Source organism: Mus musculus, chromosome 7 (assembly GCF_000001635.26).
Source record: "Mus musculus strain C57BL/6J chromosome 7, GRCm38.p6 C57BL/6J".
Classification (NCBI taxonomy): domain Eukaryota; kingdom Metazoa; phylum Chordata; class Mammalia; order Rodentia; family Muridae; genus Mus; species Mus musculus.
The window spans coordinates 27,675,528-27,694,291 of NC_000073.6; the positions used below are offsets into that span (position 1 = coordinate 27,675,528).

General features: G+C 46.4%; 1 protein-coding gene across 6 annotated transcripts in view; it reads left to right on the forward strand.

Moving 5' to 3' along the window:
- The window catches only part of Zfp607b (zinc finger protein 607B), a 31,824-nt gene that overhangs the window by 867 nt on the left and 12,193 nt on the right, over positions 1-18,764 (forward strand). For 2 of the 6 annotated variants that reach the window (NM_198417.2, XM_030241994.1), the window contains exons 2-4: positions 15,688-15,768; positions 16,955-17,007; positions 17,955-18,081. In NM_198417.2, the coding sequence (NP_940809.2) occupies positions 16,975-17,007; positions 17,955-18,081 (160 nt within the window). In that variant the 5' untranslated portion in view covers positions 15,688-15,768; positions 16,955-16,974. Of the gene's footprint in view, positions 1-1,559; positions 1,675-11,148; positions 12,604-13,812; positions 13,960-13,994; positions 15,543-15,687; positions 15,769-16,954; positions 17,008-17,954; positions 18,082-18,764 lie in introns of those variants that run through there. The other 4 variants (XM_030241995.1, XM_030241993.1, NM_001112731.1 and 1 more) reach the window with 4 other exon arrangements.

An 18,764-nucleotide genomic window follows, 5' to 3' on the forward strand; every position in this document is an offset into this window, starting at 1 on the left:
GCAGCATATGCCCTTTAGAGCTGACCCATCTTTGCCCCCTACGGTAACTAAGATTCTGGTTGAGTTTATTTGTGGGACAGGCAAAGAACTGACTGAGAGGGACAAAGGTGTGCGTGTGTGGAGCTTTATTGAGGCAAGCTGACAATCGCTGAGTTGGGAGTCGTTACAAGGGCTCTGTGTTTAGCATTTTATAAGACTTATGGGTCCTCTCATCTTAACATTTTGCCTAGGCATTTGTCCTTCTAACCTTTCTCTAAGGAAGGAAACAACCCTGGCAGGAAGGCCGTTTCTCTACCTGCCTATATATTTTTCTAACTTATCCTCAGCACCATGTTTTTAGAATGCTGCCTTTCTATGTATAGAATGCAGAAGGTGAGTCCTGTATAACGTCAGTGGCTTGTCCAAGAACTATAAACGTCAGGGGGTAGAATCCTGGGTCTTTCCAGTTTGGTGATCCTAAATGGCTTGAGACTCTGGATAGAGGAAGGAAGAGAAGAATTTTAAGAACTCTCATAGCCAGATTCTGAGACACTGATGCTAAAAGATCACAGGAAGTGATACTACTCCTGTAGCTGACTAACAAGTCTCCTGTTGTCTGCTTAGGGAAACTAGGGGTCTATCGAGAATGCTTGTTGGCTGGTGAGATGGCCAAGCTGGAGTTTGAGCCCAGAACCCACGTTGTGGAAAGAGAGAACTGACCCCTGCAACTTGTCTTCTTAGCTTCTCCATGTGCAGCTTGGTTGGCATTGAATGCCTGTGTGTGTGTGTGTGTGTGTGTGTGCGCGCGCGCGCGTGTGTGCGCGTGTGCACTCGCACACACTCACAGAGGTGGGCAGGGGGAGGAGAGGGTAAGAGGGGGGTGAGAGGGAGAGAGAGAGAGGCCAGAGGTGAGCCCTAGCTATCCTGGAAATTGCTATGTAGACCAGGCTGACCTCAAACTCAAGAGACCTGCCTATTTCTGCCTTCTGCTGAGATTAAAGGTTCAGATACCATGGTCGGCTACAAATCTTTTATTACTAAGACTTTCCCTCTTAACTGTGAGGTGCTAGTCCATGATGCTTTAAGATATTAGCTTCTTACTGATGCTGGGAAGTGGTGACGTATGCCTTTAATCCCAGCACTTGGGAGGCAGAGGCAGGCGGATTTCTGAGACTGAGGCCAGCCTGGTCTACAAAGTGAGTGCCAGGACAGCCAGGGCTATACAGAGAAACTCTGTCTAGAAAAAACAAACAAACAAAAAACAAAAACAAAAAAATCCAAAACAAACAAACAAACTACTGAAAATTGCACAACACCCCGCATGCTTGGGTTAGGCTGACACTGTTAGTCTGTTTATTAACATCTTAGGGGTGATTCAGTGTCAATTAAGCGTGTGGTTGGAACAGGGTGTCTCCAAACAGGGATCTAGCCTTGAGTGAGGAAAGAAACCTTGCTTGGCTTTAGATCTTAGTGGATGCTGTCTTAGTTTGGGTCTTCATTGCTGTGAAGAAACACCATGACCAAGGTAACTCTTATAAAGGACAACATTTAATTGGGGCTGGCTTACAGTCTCTGAGGTTCCATCCATTATCATTGTGGAGGGAAGCATGGCAGCGTCCAGATAGGCATGATGCTGGAGGAGCTGAGAGTTCAACATTTTGATTTGAAGACTGCTAGAAGACTCAGCATCTTCAGGTGAGTAGGAGGAATGTCTCAAAGTCCCCCACCCCCCACAGTGATGCACTTCCTCCAACAAGGCCACACCTCCTAACAGTACCACTCCCTGGGCCAACCATATTCAATCCACCACAAATGTTTTCATGGAATAGGGTGGATAGGGATAGGATTAGTCAGTTTCATAGATTTCCTTTGCTCTATCACCGATCCAAGCCCCAGCCCCTCTCTGATGGATTCTAGGCAAGTGTTTTATTACTGATTACCGCCTCCAGTCCTTTACTGGGGGATTCTAGGCAGGGGCTCTACACCTGAGCCACGCCCCCAGCCCCTCACTAGTGTATTAGTCAGCTGTTCAACCGTCAAGCTTCATCCCAGCCTTCCTTTGTTTAATTTATTACGCTCTATTCCAGTGGTTCTCAGCCTTCCTAATGTCGCAACCCCTTAATACTGTTTCTCAAGTTGTGGTGACCCTCAATGATAATTATTTTCATTGCTACTGTAATTTACAACTGTAATTTTGCTACTGTTATAATCATAATCAAATATTTTTGGAGATAGAGGTTTGTCAGAGGGGTCGAGACCCACATGTCGAGAACCGCTGCTCTATTCCTAATTTATGCTGGGTTTTTAATTGAGAAGATTGTGTTAGGGTTTTTATTGCTGAAAAAAAAAAAAAACCACCATGACCCCAAGCAAATTGTGACGGAAAGGGTTTATTGTGCTTTCGTTTCCACACTGAGGTCCATCACTGAAGGAAGCTGGGGCAGGAACTCAAGGGGCTGGAACCTGGAGGTAGGAGCTGATGCACAGGCCATGGAGGGTGCTGCTCAGTGGCTTGCTCCTCATGGTTTGCTCAGCCTGCTCTCTATTTCTTTTCCATTTCCTTTCCCCTTCCCTTCTCTTCTCTTCTCTTCTCTTCTCTTCTCTTCTCTTCTCTTCTCTTCTCTTCTCTTCTCTTCTCTTCTCTTCCTTTGGAACTCACTCTGTAGACCAGGCTGGCCTCAAACTCAGAGATCTGGCTGCCTCTGCCTGCCAAGTGCTGGGATTAAAGGCATGCGCCACCACCGCCCGGCTCTGCAACTGGATCTTTTTGTTTGTTTGTTTGGTTTTTCGAGACAGGGTTTCTCTGTGTAGCCCTGGCTGTCTGGAACTCACTCTGTGACCAGGCTGGCCTCGAACTCAGAAATCCACCTGCCTCTGCCTCCCGAGTGCTGGGATTAAAGGTGTGCGCCACCACGCCCGGCTGCAACTGGATCTTATGGAGGCATTTTCTCAACTGAGGTTCCCTCTCTTTAGGTAACTGTAGCTTGTGTCAAGCTGACGTGAGACTAGCCAGCACTGTGACGCTTACGCTTTAAGTGCTTTTAACCTATTATTTCTGGCTTTCATGGCTTTTCACTAGCATTTTGCATATGTATTTTATTTATTTATTTTAAAGATGTATTTATTTATTTTACATATACGAGTGCACCATTGCTTTCTTCAGACAGACCAGAAGAAGGCATCAGATCCCATTATAAATGATTGTGAGCCACCATGTGGTTGCCGGGATTTGAACTCAGGACCTCTGGAAGAGCAGTCTGTGCTCTTAACCACTGAGCCACCTCTCCAGCCTGTATTTATTTTATTTTATTTTATTTTACTTTATTTTACGTGAGTGAGTATTCTGCGTGCATGCATGTGCTTCACATGTGTGCCTGGTGTCCGTAGAGGTCAGAAGACGACGTTAGATCTCTTGGAACTGTAATTACATATGGTTGTTAGTTGCCTGATATGGTATTGGGAGCCAGGCCTAGGGCCTCTACAAGAGTAGCAACTGCTCTTAAACACTGAGCCTTCTCTCTGACCCCATACATACGTTTTAATAAGTGGGATTGGCCCACAGTCTTCATTTCTGTGTAGTTGAGTTTTCATAGCCTTCTGATAGGTCTTTGCCTACAAATCCAACTCCTCCTGTGAATATCAATTTATTCAGATGTATTTCTTTCTCCTGGAACAAGTTGTTTTAATTTGTAGTTTCTGTTTTCAGGAGTCGCCCCTCAAACCACACACAGAGAATCCTACAGCGCTTTTAAGCCTGAACTCCAGATACATTCATGCCGAGTTATTTCACCAATCAGGGTTTGGGGACAGGGTATTCCTTAGGAACACGTCTTTGTGGGACACTTATCCTGCCCTCGTTGGTTGAGGAATTCAACTGTGGTGGGGTGATCTATCTGACTTGCCTAACATTCATATTCCAACTTGCCAACTGGGATGTCAGTTACCCACATACATGTCTTGGCATGAATGTCTGCTTCAACTCAAATGTTCCTTCACAAGTCTGCCTTAGCCTTTCACCTGTGTCCACTTCAGTGAAATGTTCACGTGTTTGCCCCAATAAAACATGATCCGACACAACTGACTTTCCAAGAACCCTTAAGTTTCCTCTTCACAGTCACTTGATGACTCTGGAGCTCTCTGATTGGGCTAGAATGGCAGGCCTCTGAGCCTGGGGACTCAGTGTCCTGGCCTCTCTAGTTTTGGGCAAGCTGCAAATTCACAGACTGTTTTTCCTCCCTAATAAAAATTCTAAAGATCTGAACTCAGGCCCTCAGGCTCACACAGCCAACTAACTTCCCATGGAGGCAGCTCCCTACTGTACCTAACTTATCCTTGCACATACATGTTTAGAATCACAAATATCCAGGATCAAATCAATTCACAGGATCTGCACTGTGAATGTGAGGCTAGCCTGGGCTACTGGAGAGTCCATCTGTACTCTCCCCCCTACATTACAACAACAACACAAAACAAAGCAAAACATCCAAGCCCCAGCTTTTCTGCCTTAATGATTATTTCCTCTGGTTATTTTATTATTAGTTTATTAAAATTACTTTTTATTAGCTTACAAAGACTTAGTTTATGTCATTTTCCACTTTCCAGTGGTGGGTCAGGGCTCCTTAATTCCCACAACATCACCAGCATTTGTTGTCATTGTGGTCCTGTGTTGTAAGTGTTTTGACTGAGGTCAGATGGAATCTTTTTTTTTTTTTTTTTTTTAAATTTTTTTTAAGATTTATTTATTTATTCTATGTAAGTACACTGTAGCTGTCTTCAGACACTCCAGAAGAGGGCGCTAGATCTCGTTACGGATGGTTGTGAGCCACCATGTGGTTGCTGGGATTTGAACTCTGGACCTTTGGAAGAGCAGTCGGGTGCTCTTACCTGCTGAGCCATCTCACCAGCCCGGTCAGATGGAATCTTAACGTGGTTTGTAATTGCATTTCCCAGTTGGCTACGGATGCCGAACATTAAAAAAAAATATTTTCAGTCATTTGTGTTTCTCCACTTCAGAATTGTCTGTTCATTTCATTGGCCCACTTATTAACAGGCAGTATTGTGGTTGTGTTGTTTAATTTTTGGAGTTCTGGCTCATGCCTTTAATCTCAGCACTGGAGGCAGAGCCATAGGCAGGCAGAGGCAGAGAGGCAGGAGGAAGAGGCATCTCTCTGAGTTTGAGGCCATCCTGATCTACAGAGGAAGTTCCAGGACAACCAAAGCTACACAGAAAAACCCTGTTTCAAAAAAATAAAATAAATTGAAGTTCTTATATATTCATCATTGCCTGGTCTACACACACACACACACACACACACACACACACACACACACACACCACAAACATCTATTTATTTATTTTTGGAGACTGGCTTTCTCTGTGAAGCCCTGGCTATCATGGAACTCCCTCTGTAGATCAGACTGGCCTCAAACTCAATGATTGGCCTATTTCTGCCTCCCAGTGCTAGGATTAAAGGTATGAGTCACCATGCCAAGCTATATTTATTATTATTTATATTAACCATAAATATTAATATATATTCACGTGCCTGCATAATGTTCGACTACATCCCCTGAAGGTTTAGTATGTTTGCTTTCAGATGAGAAGAGCAAAAGCTATGGCTTTTATTTCTGACTGCGTCTCTGTGGCACTAAGGATTTAAGTAGGGGCCTTGGGCTTTACCACTAAGCGACACCCACAGACTTTCTTGTTTGTTTTGGGTTTTTTTTTCAAGTTCTTTTTTTAAAGATTTATTTATTTATCTTATGTATATGAGTACACTGTAGCTGTCTTCAGCCACCAGAAGAGGACATCGGATCCCATTACAGATGGTTGTGAGCCTCCATGTGGTTGCTGGGAATTGAACTCAGGACCTCTGGAAGAGCAGTCAGTGCTTCTAACTGCTGAGCCATCTCTCCAGCCCACCCACAAACTTTTAAAAAACATTTTTATTTGAGACAGGGTAAGTCTAAAGTAGCCTAGACTGGCCGTTAACTCACAACATAGCCAAGACTCTGCAGGAAGGAGACTGTCCAAGGAACAGTGACAAAGCCATCTATAGCCCTAGGAGAAGTTCTAGGGGCAGCCAAGCCTGAGGACCCGTCGATCGTCCACTTCAGAAGCCTGAGAGAATGCCTTCCTGCTGAGGAAGCCTCCCAGCCTGTGGGGCTGCAGTACAGCAGACAGGGCAGACACACACAGCCCCCACGGCTGTAATTTCAGACACTAATTTAACCTGGATGGGGCACTATGATTTGACTCGGGACCGTGGGAGCAGCTCCAGCTCCACATCACACCTAAATCGCAGCCTCGTCTCGTCGGGCCCATGGATGTAAGCAGCCCAGACCTGCATCTCAGCGGATGCGTCCGTGTTCCCCTTGCAGTGCGTCCTGCAGTCTCTGAGGGCTCTGCTGCTGTGTGGGTCCTGGGGATCATTTTGAGCACACGCACAAAGCCACACCTCCAGCCTTTGTTTCATGTGCTTCCACTGGAGTATGAGTCTAAGGACAGACAGTGACCTGAGGAGACCTCAGACTTTCTGAGACAACTCTGCATAATATGGAGCCTCGGGTGGGTTAACCCTGAAGGATGTGCTGAGGAGGAGGACAGGAAGAGGCAAGAACCAGCAAGAGTCGCGGGGAGAGCAGGAGGAGAAAGGTCCTCTCTGGCATGAAAGTATTTTTCCCAGTAGGCATGGGGGGTCTCAGCACCCACTGGGGTGGAGGCAGGAGAATGAGAAGTTCAAAGTCACCCTTGGTTATATAGCCAGCTCGATGCTTGTTTGAGATACATGAGACGCTGCCAAAAGAGAAATAAGTATAGAGAAGTGGGGAAAGAAGGAGAGAGAGAGAGAGAGAGAGAGAGAGAGAGAGAGAGAGAGAGAGAGAGAGAGAGAGAGAGAGAGAACAATGCTGAGGGTGAAGGATGATAGAACACAGGAGTAAGTACTGTTCACAAAAGTCAAATCATGGAGCCAGCGGCGTGCCTGTCATAGGAAGAGTGGACAAGGAGAATGTGCAATACACACATCATGACATTTTATTCACTTTGGGAAAATGGGTGGACTGTGAGAAGCTCAAGAAAGTAAACATGACTTAATTCCAAGCTACACTGCAGGCTGGAGAGATGGCTTGACGGTGAAGAGCGCTTCCCTGCAACAAATCCCTGCTTCTGATCTATTGGACACATAGAATAAACTCCTTTACCAAGTGTAGTGGCTCACACCTGTAATCCCAGAACTGCCAGGCTGAGGCAGGAGATTTGCTGCAAGTTACAGACCAGCCTGGACTACATAGTGAGCTGGTGTATGAGACCCTGACTCAAGAAAAAAAAAATCTTCATTTCAAAACAAACAAGTTGTCAGGAAGTAGTGGCGCACTCCTTTAATCCCAGCACTTGGGATGCAGTAGCAGGCAGATTTCTGAGTTCGAGGCCAGCCTGGTCTACAGAGTGAGTTCCAGGACAGCCAGGGCTACACAGAGAAACCCTGTCTCGACACCCCCGAAAATCCTAAACCCCCCAAAACAGAAAAAAAAACCCACAAGTTGCATGTCTGGAGAGATGGCTCAGTGGTTAAGAGCACTGGCTGCTCTTCCAGTGGACCAGATTCAATTCTCCGCACCTACATGACTGCTCACAACTCTCTTTAACTCCTGTTTCAGGGGATCTGACAACCCCTGCCCCCCCATACAGACATACATTCAGGCAAAACACAATTGCAAGTGAAATAAGAATAAATTACAAAAGAAATAAAAGTTAAAAGCCAAGTTAAGCACTATCTTTCTTTGCTAAAGCAAACCCAGGAAGTTCTTAAAATAGAAATTCCTGAAATTCAGCAAAAACCCAAATTGTTTTATTTTAAGGTGAACCACTTAGAACGACGGGCCAAGCTAAAAATAGGATTTGCCAGCCACCCAAACATTCCTCCCTGTTAGCTCACCCAGCCTCAACTCTTCTCTCCACCAATTTAAGTAGGGACTGACTTCCCTCACAGTATCCTCAGATTCCTCTCCTCTCATGCATTTGTGCAAGGGAAGGAACTCAAGATCTGTTCATGCCACACCCCCAGCCCCTCACTGGGGGATTCTAGACAGGGGATCTACCACTGAGCCACACCCCCAGCCCCTCACTGGGGGATTCTAGGCAGGGGCTCTACCACTGAGCCACGCCCCCAGCCCCTCACTGGGAGATTCTAGGCAGGGGCTCTACCACTGAGCCACGCCCCCAGCCCCTCACTGGGAGATTCTAGGTAGGGGCTCTACCACTGAGCCACGCCCCCAGCCACTCACTGGGGGATTCTAGGCAGGGGCTCTACCACTGAGCCATGCCCCCAGCCCCTCACTGGGGGATTCTAGGCAGGGGCTCTACCACTGAGGCAGACCCATAGTCCTCACTGGTGGTTTATAAGTTTGTGCTCCAATTCTGAACCCTGCCTTCCAACCACGGTGTTTCTTTCTCTCTATGGACTCAGGGAGTAGGGGATGAAGAGTGCCTTCCTCGTGGCTTTGCCAGCAGAGTCACCTGGCATTAGGACTTTTTCTGGGCTTAGGTGATAAGAAAAATGGAATCTCAGGGAAACCTTTACCGTTTGTCCTTCCTTCTTCCTTCTCCTCTTTTCCTTTTGAGCCAGGGTCCCACTATGTATCCCTGGCTGTCCTGGAACTCACTTTGTAGAGTAGACTGACCTTGAATTCACAGAGATCTGCCTAGGATTAATGGCATATGCTGTACCAACAGACCTGGCAGGTGTATGTCTGCCTCCCTCTTTAAAGAAAAAAAAAATCTGTACTTTTATTTTCAATTATGTGTATGTTTATTTGTGTGTAGGTCTCTGCATACATATTCCAGAATATAGCATAGGCTCTCCAGGAGGTGAAGTGACAGAAAATTGTGAGTGATACAATGAGTGCTAGGAACCAAACTGGGGGTCCTCTGTGAGTGCAACGCCCCCTCTTAGATGCTCAGCCATCTCTCCAGATCCACTTTTCTTTCTTCCCTCCTTCCTTCCTTCCTTCCTTCCTTCCTTCCTTCCTTCCTTCCTCCCTCCCTCTCTCCCTCTCCTCTCTCTCTCTTCTCTCTCTCTCTCTTTCTCCTCCTCTTCCTCCTCCTCCTCCTCCTTCTTTTTCTTTTTGTTTCTGAGACCAGTATCTCAGGTTGACCCTGAACTCCTGGCTGTTCAGCTTCAGTCTTCCCCACTCTGGGATGCTGGGATTGCAGGCACTTCCATACTCAGCTGGACAGGTGCTTTTTCATTATGCATACGTGTGTGCTTACACAGGATATTTGCATGTGTCTGTGTGTGAATCCTCATATATCTTGCTCGCTTTTCTCCATATAACCGTGGAAGTCCTGGAACTCATTCTGTAGACCAGACTTACCTACAAACTCAGGGCTGTGCCTGCTTCTGTCTCCTGATTGCTCGTTAAAGGGTATGTACCACCACTGCCCAGCTATCTTACTTATTTTTCATAGGTTTCTTCATGTTTCTCCGTATTTTTTCTTTAAACTTGTTATTAATATTGTTGTTAGTATTCTTTGAAGTTTTTTTTTTTAATTTATTGATTATATGTAAGTACACTGTAACTGTCTTCAGACACTCCAGAAGAGGGAGTCAGATCTCACTTCGGATGGTTGTGAGCCACCATGTGGTTGCTGGGATTTGGAAGAGCAGTCGGGTGCTCTTACCCACTGAGCCATCTCACCAGCCCCTTCTTTGAAGTTTTTAAAAGATAGAGTCTACTTAGCCCGAGCTGGCCTCAAACTCCCGATTCTCTTGCCTAGTTCTCCTGAGTATTGAGACTGCCATTGGTTGTGTTCTGCCATGTCTGGCTCCTCTTTTTAGAAACAAGTATGTGTGTGTGCATGCACATGTGCACACGCTTCCGTATCCTATCCCTCCTCCCCATGTGTGGTGATCAGAGGACAACTTCCTGGGTTGTGCTTTCTCCCCCTCCATGTGGTGCCAGGAATGGAACTTAGGCTGTCAGACTTGGCTTCAGGGCACCTTTATCTACTTAACTGTCTCACTCCCCTGTTTATATTGCTTTAATACTGGCAGAGCTACCTTGTTTGGAGGTTTTTAATTTGTTTCACTGTCCCCACGATTTGCCTGTTGAACTTACAAAGGCACTTCCTAGCAGAGCTCTCCAGTCCTAGAATCAGTGAAAAACAGCAAAACCTTGATTGTCCCCAGTGCCAGCTTCTTCCTTCTCCCTTCTGGGGATGGGGGGGGGGGCGGGACGCAGACAAACACTAACCTTGACAATCTCCTCCTCTTTGTCCTTTTCTCCCCTCACCTCCATCCTTCTGCTTGATGATATCTGTAAAGGGATGGAGATCCGTTTGCGGACTACTGACCAACAATGAACCCTTCTCTTTGCTTTTATCCTTGGACTCCTAATGCCACCTAGTGGCCATTATGTGCAATGGCAGGTTTCTAGATTTAAAAATGAAAAAACAGTAAAAATTTATCTCATCCATTTTAAGTGGGTCAAGTACCCGTGAGCAGATTATCTGGTGGTTCTGTTTTAAAGACATTGTCCAGATCTCCAGTCATCAGACCGCTTGACTGGTTCTAAGGGATCCCATAAGAGGGTCTCATTCCCACACCTGGAAGACAGTGCTGCTCTTGGCCAGAGGCCTCAGCTCTGCCCAGAGAAGCCTCCCCCTAGCAGCCCAGTGCTGTGTCTGATTCCCCCAGAGCAAGAGAACCTCCATAAGGAAGGAGAAAGCTGACTCATCTATTTTTAGTGTAAAACGTTTAATTGAAAAACGCTCACTGGGTGTGGTGTGCTTCACTTTCATTAAATATACAGAGAAGATTGTAGAACTCCCCCGGACAAACTGGTCAAATCTTTAAAGGTACACCCTCCACACACCTTAGAGACCAATACCATGGGACCAGAGTACCCAGGCCCACTGAGCAGGGTTCGGCTCATGTCCACCTTGCAGGTAGTTCTTTCTCTCCATGAGGTGGGGTTAGGGTAAGGAAATCCTCTAGTCCAGGCTTTTAAGATGTTTAATTTTTAGAGCGTTTTAAATTTTTCTTTGTGTCAGCCTCCACAGCAGTCCATGTGAGCACTAGCCATGTAAGCACGGGTGTGCTTGGGAGCCGAGAGTGAGCGTCAGACACCCTGGACCTGGAATTTAACGTGGTACATGGTGTGTAAGTTGCTTGGCATAGGTCTTGGGAGTTGAGCTTGGGTCCTCCTCAGGTCTGCTGGAGGATCAGCTGCTGAGCCACCTCTCCTGCCCTGGTAGTGTCATTATTAAAGAGTTGCAGGTTTGCTGTTTAAGGCAATGCTGAAGCGGATTGTCTTTTTAAAACTAAGATTATTATGCAGAAGGGTGGTGGTGTAGGCCTTCAATCCCAGCACTTGGGAGGCAGAGGCAGGTTGGTCTATGTGACTATACAGAGAAACTCTAAAAACAACCAAAGAGTTGATTAGAACGGTTATTAAATCCATGGATAGACCACAGTGTGGCAGAGGCTGTAGGAGAATCAGGCCCACTAGGCAGATGGAAGGAAGCATATTTGTTTTGTTTCTTTGATTGATTTTTTTTCAAGACAGGGTTTCTCTGTGTAGCCCTGGCTGTTGAAACTCACTCTGTAGACCAGACTGGTCTTGAACTCAGAGATCAGCCTGATGCTGCCTCCCAAGTGCAGGGATTAAGGCATGGACAACACCGTCCAGCACTGTGAGGGCCCCTTCTTATACTTATTACAGGGAGATACCCCATGGCATGTGATTGTCAGGTAACCTACAGTGTGTGCTTGTAGTTGGGTTTCTGATTCCTGGACACCAGGTGGTAAGGAGGGAGTCTGTTAACCTGGGGCCCACATGGAGAGGGTGCTAAGAGTTTCAGGGAAGAAGTCTAGGAAAACAAACTCCTGGAGGGGAGATATAAGGTGGCTTTGTCACATGGAATGAGGGACTCCACTCTGGTCTGTCGGGCCTCATGTCCTCGATTATTATAAAATGAACTATTTTTAAAATATAAATGTATTTATATCACAGTGTGAAGTAATCTGGTGGTTGCATTTCTTTTAACTTTTGTTAGTCCCCAGTAACCACACAGAGAAACAAAGCTGCACCCAGATACTGGGCAATTATTGATCTATTAATCCTAATCTGGGCAATTATTGATCTATTACATCCTAATCTGGGCAATTATTGATCTATTAATCCTAATCTGGGCAATTATTGATCTATTAATCCTAATCTGGGCAATTATTGATCTATTAATCCTAATCTGGGCAATTATTGATCTATTAATCCTAATCTGGGCAATTATTGATCTATTAATCCTAATCTGGGCAATTATTGATCTATTAATTCTAATCTGGGCAATTATTGATCTATTAATCCTAATCTGGGCAATTATTGATCTATTAATCCTAATCTGGCTACCTGCTCCATCCCACGTTGCTTGCATATTATCACAGATCTGGTTCTTTGGGATTCAGATGTTTTTTTCTCATGGCATCTTTTCAGACCCTCTCCTCCTCCTGGTGATCTGAAACTCCCTCTCTCATTCCTCCCCCTGGCTGGGAGACGTGCTGCCCTGTTTTCTCTCTGCCCAGCCTTTGGGCAATCTGCATTTATTGTCAGGGCAGAGAACAAATGGTAAGATTTTGTTTATAGAACTTGAAACACGAGAGTTTTTTTTAAAAAATCTAAGTATTACAATGTCATTTTCAGATAGAAACAAGAGGTGAGGGCAGAGAAATGACCATTTGAAAACCCCAAGGATAACCTTTCCACGGGGCACAAAACCATTCTGACCACAGTTCATCTCAAACTCAGGTGCTCCCGTGGGCTTAGTGGGATGGAGACTTCCGTGAGCTCCCGACTGCAGCAGCCGGTGCCTTTGTGGCCACAGCACTGTCTGTATAGTGGGTTTCAGATGCACGGTTTCCCCATAGATCTGGCTCTGTAGATGGCCTATTGGTCCAACCGAGGATGTGAAATCTGAGCGCTAAAGAGGGTTCTTCATCGGGTGTCCTGAGCAGACTAAGGGACAGCCACAATGCCGCTGTGTAACGGGACATGTTCAACAACTTCCTCAGCAGGACAGGCGCATACTGAAGATTTGATATGCCATCTTAGGCAAATGGGGGCTGGGAACAAGGTGTTTGAAGCTGGTGTATACTGTGGCTTCTGGTTGCTGTGAAGAAAAGTTCAGACTCCCATAAGCTGTCTTCCCGGCAAACCTGGAATTCTTCTTCTTTTTTTTTTAACTTGGAATTTTTATGATTCTGTTTACTTACCTTATGGTTCGTTGAGATCTGATATGAGATTTGGGTATGCGGGAATTGACTTGCTAAAAGGTCCTTTGTGTAACAATCACAAAAGCCCTCCTGCGAAGCTGTTAGCCGTTTAGTTCAGCTCACCAGAATGGATCCCTCTGCTTCTGGGAAGCCTAAATTCATTCTGCAGTGTCCCTCTTTCTTTGATCGTTCAGAAAAACCCAGAACACTGACAAAGTCCCACCAGAGCACAGCGAGGTGGAACCCTGCAGTGGGTCTCAGGCAAAGCGTATTCAATTACATCTCGATCCAATTTTACTTCCTAGCCTGCGTTTAAAACTTAGGCTCACCTGTCTTCTCCACAGGGGTGAAACCCAGTTACTCACAGAACCCGGAAGTACACACACACACAGAGAGAGAGAGAGAGAGAGAGAGAGAGAGAGAGAGAGAGAGAGAGAGAGAGAGAGAGAGAGAGAGAGAGAGAGAGAGAGAGAGAAGGGCACCATCCCTGGGAACTCCCACAAAGCACAGGGCGCAGCTGCCAGATGGGCTGGCCCAGGTTGCATGCTGGGATATCCCAGAACTATGAAGCATTATATTTCTTGTAGTTTGGGACAAGGGGACTACATTTCCCAGGCAGCATAGGGTCGGAAGTAGATAACTTCTGGTGTGCAGGCGGAGCTACCCCGGATGGTCAGGTGGGAATCAGAAGTCACTGGTTGGCCTCCACAGAGTAAGGCGGGAGACCGCAGGCGGGTGTGGGTGTGGCGAATGGGTGTTGATGTGTGGGCGTGTAGGAACTGTGGTGTGTGTACGTGTGTGTATGTGCGTGTGTGTCTGTCAGTGTCTAACTGTATACACACCTTGAGCTCTCTGCATAATCTGTGTCTCTTTGCTTGTCGCTGTCTGCTCCTGCTTTCTCTCAGGGACACAGGGACTAAAGCAGAGGACCAAGCTTCAGTAAGGGGAGGTCAGGTGCGGGGTCTGAAGGGAAGCTTTCCCCGAGGCTCAGACTTGAGCTTAGGGCTATAATTTAAGGACGGGGGTGTCGTCTAGGAGGGAGGGTACTTGTTGAGCTCCGTGACTGTCTCAGAGCTCTGCCGAATCTGAATATCGAGGGAAGAGAAGGAAAGTTCTCACTGAGGATGCTCTCAAATGTAGTCTGCGATCTCATGTATACTCGGGTTCCCTGCTTAGGCCATTATTCAAGAGGGAGGCTGGAGAATAATGAAAATATTATCGCTACCCATCTAAGATTCAAGAGTGAGTGCTCTTTTCGGTTTGAGAACTGAGGTTTTAGTTTTAGAATATAGAATTGTTAGGAAATGAAGCAGGAGCATGCAAATTTACAACTGCACTATTGTCCTTAGTGTCCCCTCCCGTTCCAGCTAGTATTCACATTATCATTTCAGTGACCCTTGATGTCTTCTGTCGACAATCCCATCTTTTTCCCAAGCTGTTTTCCATAGGGACCTACAGAGGTTAGCATTAGGGCTTTCAAACGCTGCTGTTCTACATCTGATTTCTATTTCCATGGCATCACAAGACAGGAAAAGAATGCAGTCGATAGATGGTCTGTTCGCTTGTGAGGATTTCGGGAGTGGGAAAGTGATAGCACTGAAGGACTTCATCTAACTTATATTTTTGTCACGAGTACACTTGCCATCTACTCTCTAAGACTTTACAAACTATTAATCCCAGTCACCATGTTTCATGACACATCTCCCAACTCTCTCGCTTATGGTATAGATCTACCTCCCACTCTCGACCCCGATGCTGCACATCCAGCCTCCGCCACTCAAACCCCAGTAACCGGCATCTTACTGTTCCTAGGAGAAAACAGCTTCAGATTCTACATGACTGAGACCATGGGGGTCTGTCTTTTGTTTAAAGATGAAGTATTTGTCTTCAAAGTTATGTATGTTGGGTTATGTGTCCATGACCACAGGTGCCTCTGGAAACCAGAGCTATAGGCTTCCCTGCAGCTTGAGTTCCAGGCACTGTAGCTGTCAGGAGACTGAACTCGGTCCTCTGGAAAAGCCATAGTGGCTCTCAACCCCTGAGCCATCACCATCCCCCGTGCTTGCCTTCCTCTTTAGCGTATTGCATGTGTGCATCCATTTTGTAGTAAATGATTCACTGTGCGTGAGCCCCATCCTCCATGTGCTTGGTCCATTCGTCTGCTGGTGAGGTCGCGTATCACTGCTATGGAAATGATGCTGGAAGAGCGGTGGGAGTGTAAATGTCTCTTGCTGATGCTGATGTTATTTCCTTTTTTTGGTTTCCACTCCATAGTGGGATGGATGGATGGATCAGGTGGGAGTTCACTGTTTACAGTGACTGTATGAATTTACATTCCTTCCAGTAGTGTGAGTTTTCCTCCATGTGCTCCACGTTATATTTTCTTTCTGATACTAGATACTAATTTTAACAAGATGTATTTCTATCTTTTGTTCTTGAGGGTTGTGCCCACCAGACCTGTGCGCACCATGCATGTGCCTTGAGAGGCCTGAAGAGGGCGCCAACTCCCCTGAAGCTGGAGGTAGGGACTTTGGTGAGACAGGATGTGAATCTTGGGAATCGAACACAGGTCTTCTGCAAGAGCATAAAGTGATCTAAAACCACTGGGCCATTTCTGCAGCCCCCCCCCCTCCCCAATAATGGACACTCTTGACAGGCGTGAGGAGGCCTCTGATGGCAACTTTATCTCTCTCTCTCTCTCTCTCTCTGATGATTAGTTTCTTGCATCTCTGACTGGCCATACTGATGTTCCCTTTGGGGAAATGTCTATTTCCGGCTTGCCCGATCCTTAACCAGGAAGTTTGAGTAATGCCCAATATGTCCACGGTCCTGGAGGCTTCCCTGTATATTTTTTGCTATGAGTGTTAATTTCAAATTTTAATTTTTTTTTCTGTTTTGAGTTGACTTTTGGATGTGGCGTGACAGAAGACATTAGGATGTCATTCTCACGAATGTTAATACTCAGTTTGCCAGCACCACAGATAGAGGCTGCCCTAGAACTCACTTAGATCATATTTGGACTGGGTCTTTGAACAAGTTTCTTGTCTCTGCCTCTGGAATTATACACCCCTGCTACCACATCTAATTACAGCTAATTATCTCCATAAAGGATCATGGCTTCATTGAGACGACATAAGCGTTATCATAGATGAGGGAAGGTTCTCAGGAGAGTGGTCCATGGTGCACAGTCCCATTCACTAACAGTGAACACAGAATGCTGGACACTGCCTGAGCACTGCAGCTGCAGCCCCTCCAGCCTCGCTGTGCTTCAGCCCTGAGTTTACACAGGAGGGGCCACCTGGATGCCGTGAGCCCCTGTGAGCCTTGATAGGTGGGGTTCCAGTGTGAAGATCTGAGATCTGCGCACAGTAGGAGGAGCGGCCCAGGTGCAGGGCGAGCTGGAGCTCAGGGTGGAAGATGGGTCCCTTCTGCTGGCCTCTTCTGGAGGAAGTTCTAGGCAGACATGTTTGTGCCCTGCACTCCCACACTGCCCCCTTGGCAGTGGGTTGTCTGGGTTGGGGGGGATCGGCTTTGTGTAGACTCCTGTGTGCTTTCAATTTGTGTGTGGGAGGCTGTGAGTGGTGGGAGGGGAGAGAGTGAGTGGGGAGGCTTGAGAAATAAATGTAGTCGATGACATCATAGTGACAGAAGCCAGTTTGGGAACATCAAGTCACAATGCAGTGAATGGCTTTCTTTTTGTCCCCCAGGGGAGGAAGCCTGAAGAAGAATGGCCAGCTCCAGTTCTCAACACATGGTCTGTGTAAGTTGGCATTTTTCTCTTTGACATAGGGCGACCTTCAGGTTATGTGACTCCTGCCCTCTTTCCCTCTTGAAGCTTCCCAAGGATCCGGATTCCCCCAGCCCAGTCTGCCCCTTTCCAGTGAGGGCTGGCAGGTCTGAGCACTTCCTGTCTGTGCCTCTTCCCAGCTGGCACTGCGGTTGACTTTGAATGCATTCCTCCACGTGTGCTCTCTGCTTGGTCTGTGCTCAGGGAGGACTGTCCCTGCAGTGGAGGTGTCAGTCCCACAGGGAAACAGGGGTCTTGAGGGCTTCAGAGCTTTGAGGGGATGGTCTCATGTGACTGCCCTGGGAAATCTGACTAACATCTGAGGTGTTGTCAGGCTGATGACCCAGTATGTGTGGATGAATGTCCCCTGTGGGTGTGTGATGAGGTGACCTGCTCTAGGAGGCTTTAGGAGGGAGAGAGTTCAGTAATCAGAGGGAAAAGTCATCCAGTCTGTGATAGGGAGGTGATTGCAGTCTCCAGAGTCAGGGAAGACCTGAGACACACTTGCCACCTAGAAAGTATTTTTTAAAAAGTAGGTAGAAAAGATTAAACCTAATATGCATATAATATGGACTCCTATATGGTATGCTTATGGACTTTTACATAATTTACAAAAATCATTCTCTTAATATCACCTGATATCATAATAAACTCAAGGACTCACAGCATTCCTTATGTAATTTACCCTGACCCCAGGTGACATTTTCCTTCCGTGGGTATAACCTGAGGGATGTGGGTGGAGTGGAGAGGCACAGGTATTGGCTATGTAGGTGGGCACAGTCGTCGTTTATGGGGGGCTCGTGCAGTCAGGTGCCTTGAGCATTTCCTTATGGCTCCCTTCCCACGCTTGAGTCCTTTCCCTTCTGGTTTCCATCTTGAAAGCTTCCCCAGTTTCACTCTCCTTGTGTTTGCTCTTTCAGGGGTCAGTGACATTTAGGGATGTGGCTGTTGACTTCTCTCAGGAGGAGTGGGCCTGCCTGGATGCTACTCAGAAGGTGTTATACAGGAACATAATGTTGGAGACCTACAGCAACCTGGTCGCAGTGGGTAAGCCTGTGGCCCATGAATGGGGGATGTGTCCTCTATACTGTGGGCTTTCTTCATGTGAATTAAAACTCATGGCTGTCTTTTTTTTTTTTAAAGATTTATTTATTTATTATATGTAAGTACACTGTAGCTGTCTTCAGACACACCAGAAGAGGGCGTCAGATCTCATTACGGATGGTTGTGAGCCACCATGTGGTTGCTGGGATTTGAACTAAGGACCTTTGGAAGAGCAGTCAGGTGCTCTTACCTGCTGAGCCATCTCACCAGCCCCATGGCTGTCTTTTAATGTTTAATTGAAGTTGGGTTTGGTGTCCCATGCCTGTCATTCCTTCACTCTGAAGGCTGATGCAACAAGATTGCTGTGAGCTCCAGGTCACTCAGATACAAAGTAAGTTCCAGGCTAGTCTAGTCTATATGCTGAGTCCCTGTTTCAAACAAAACAAACTATTTAAATGAAATAAGAAAGTAAAGAAATAAATCAATAAATATAATTGTGGGTGCCTCAGACCCTCTGGATCCCTTTGTCTGTGTGGAACGGGTCTCTGGGACAGGTGGGCAAAGTGTCGGATGGAATGACAGACAGATGCACACAGGAGAGGTTGTGTAGAGTCTGAATGTAATTTGTCAAATCGAGCATCAAACTTTTTATACAGAAGAAAATAGGGAAGTTGGGTGACACACCA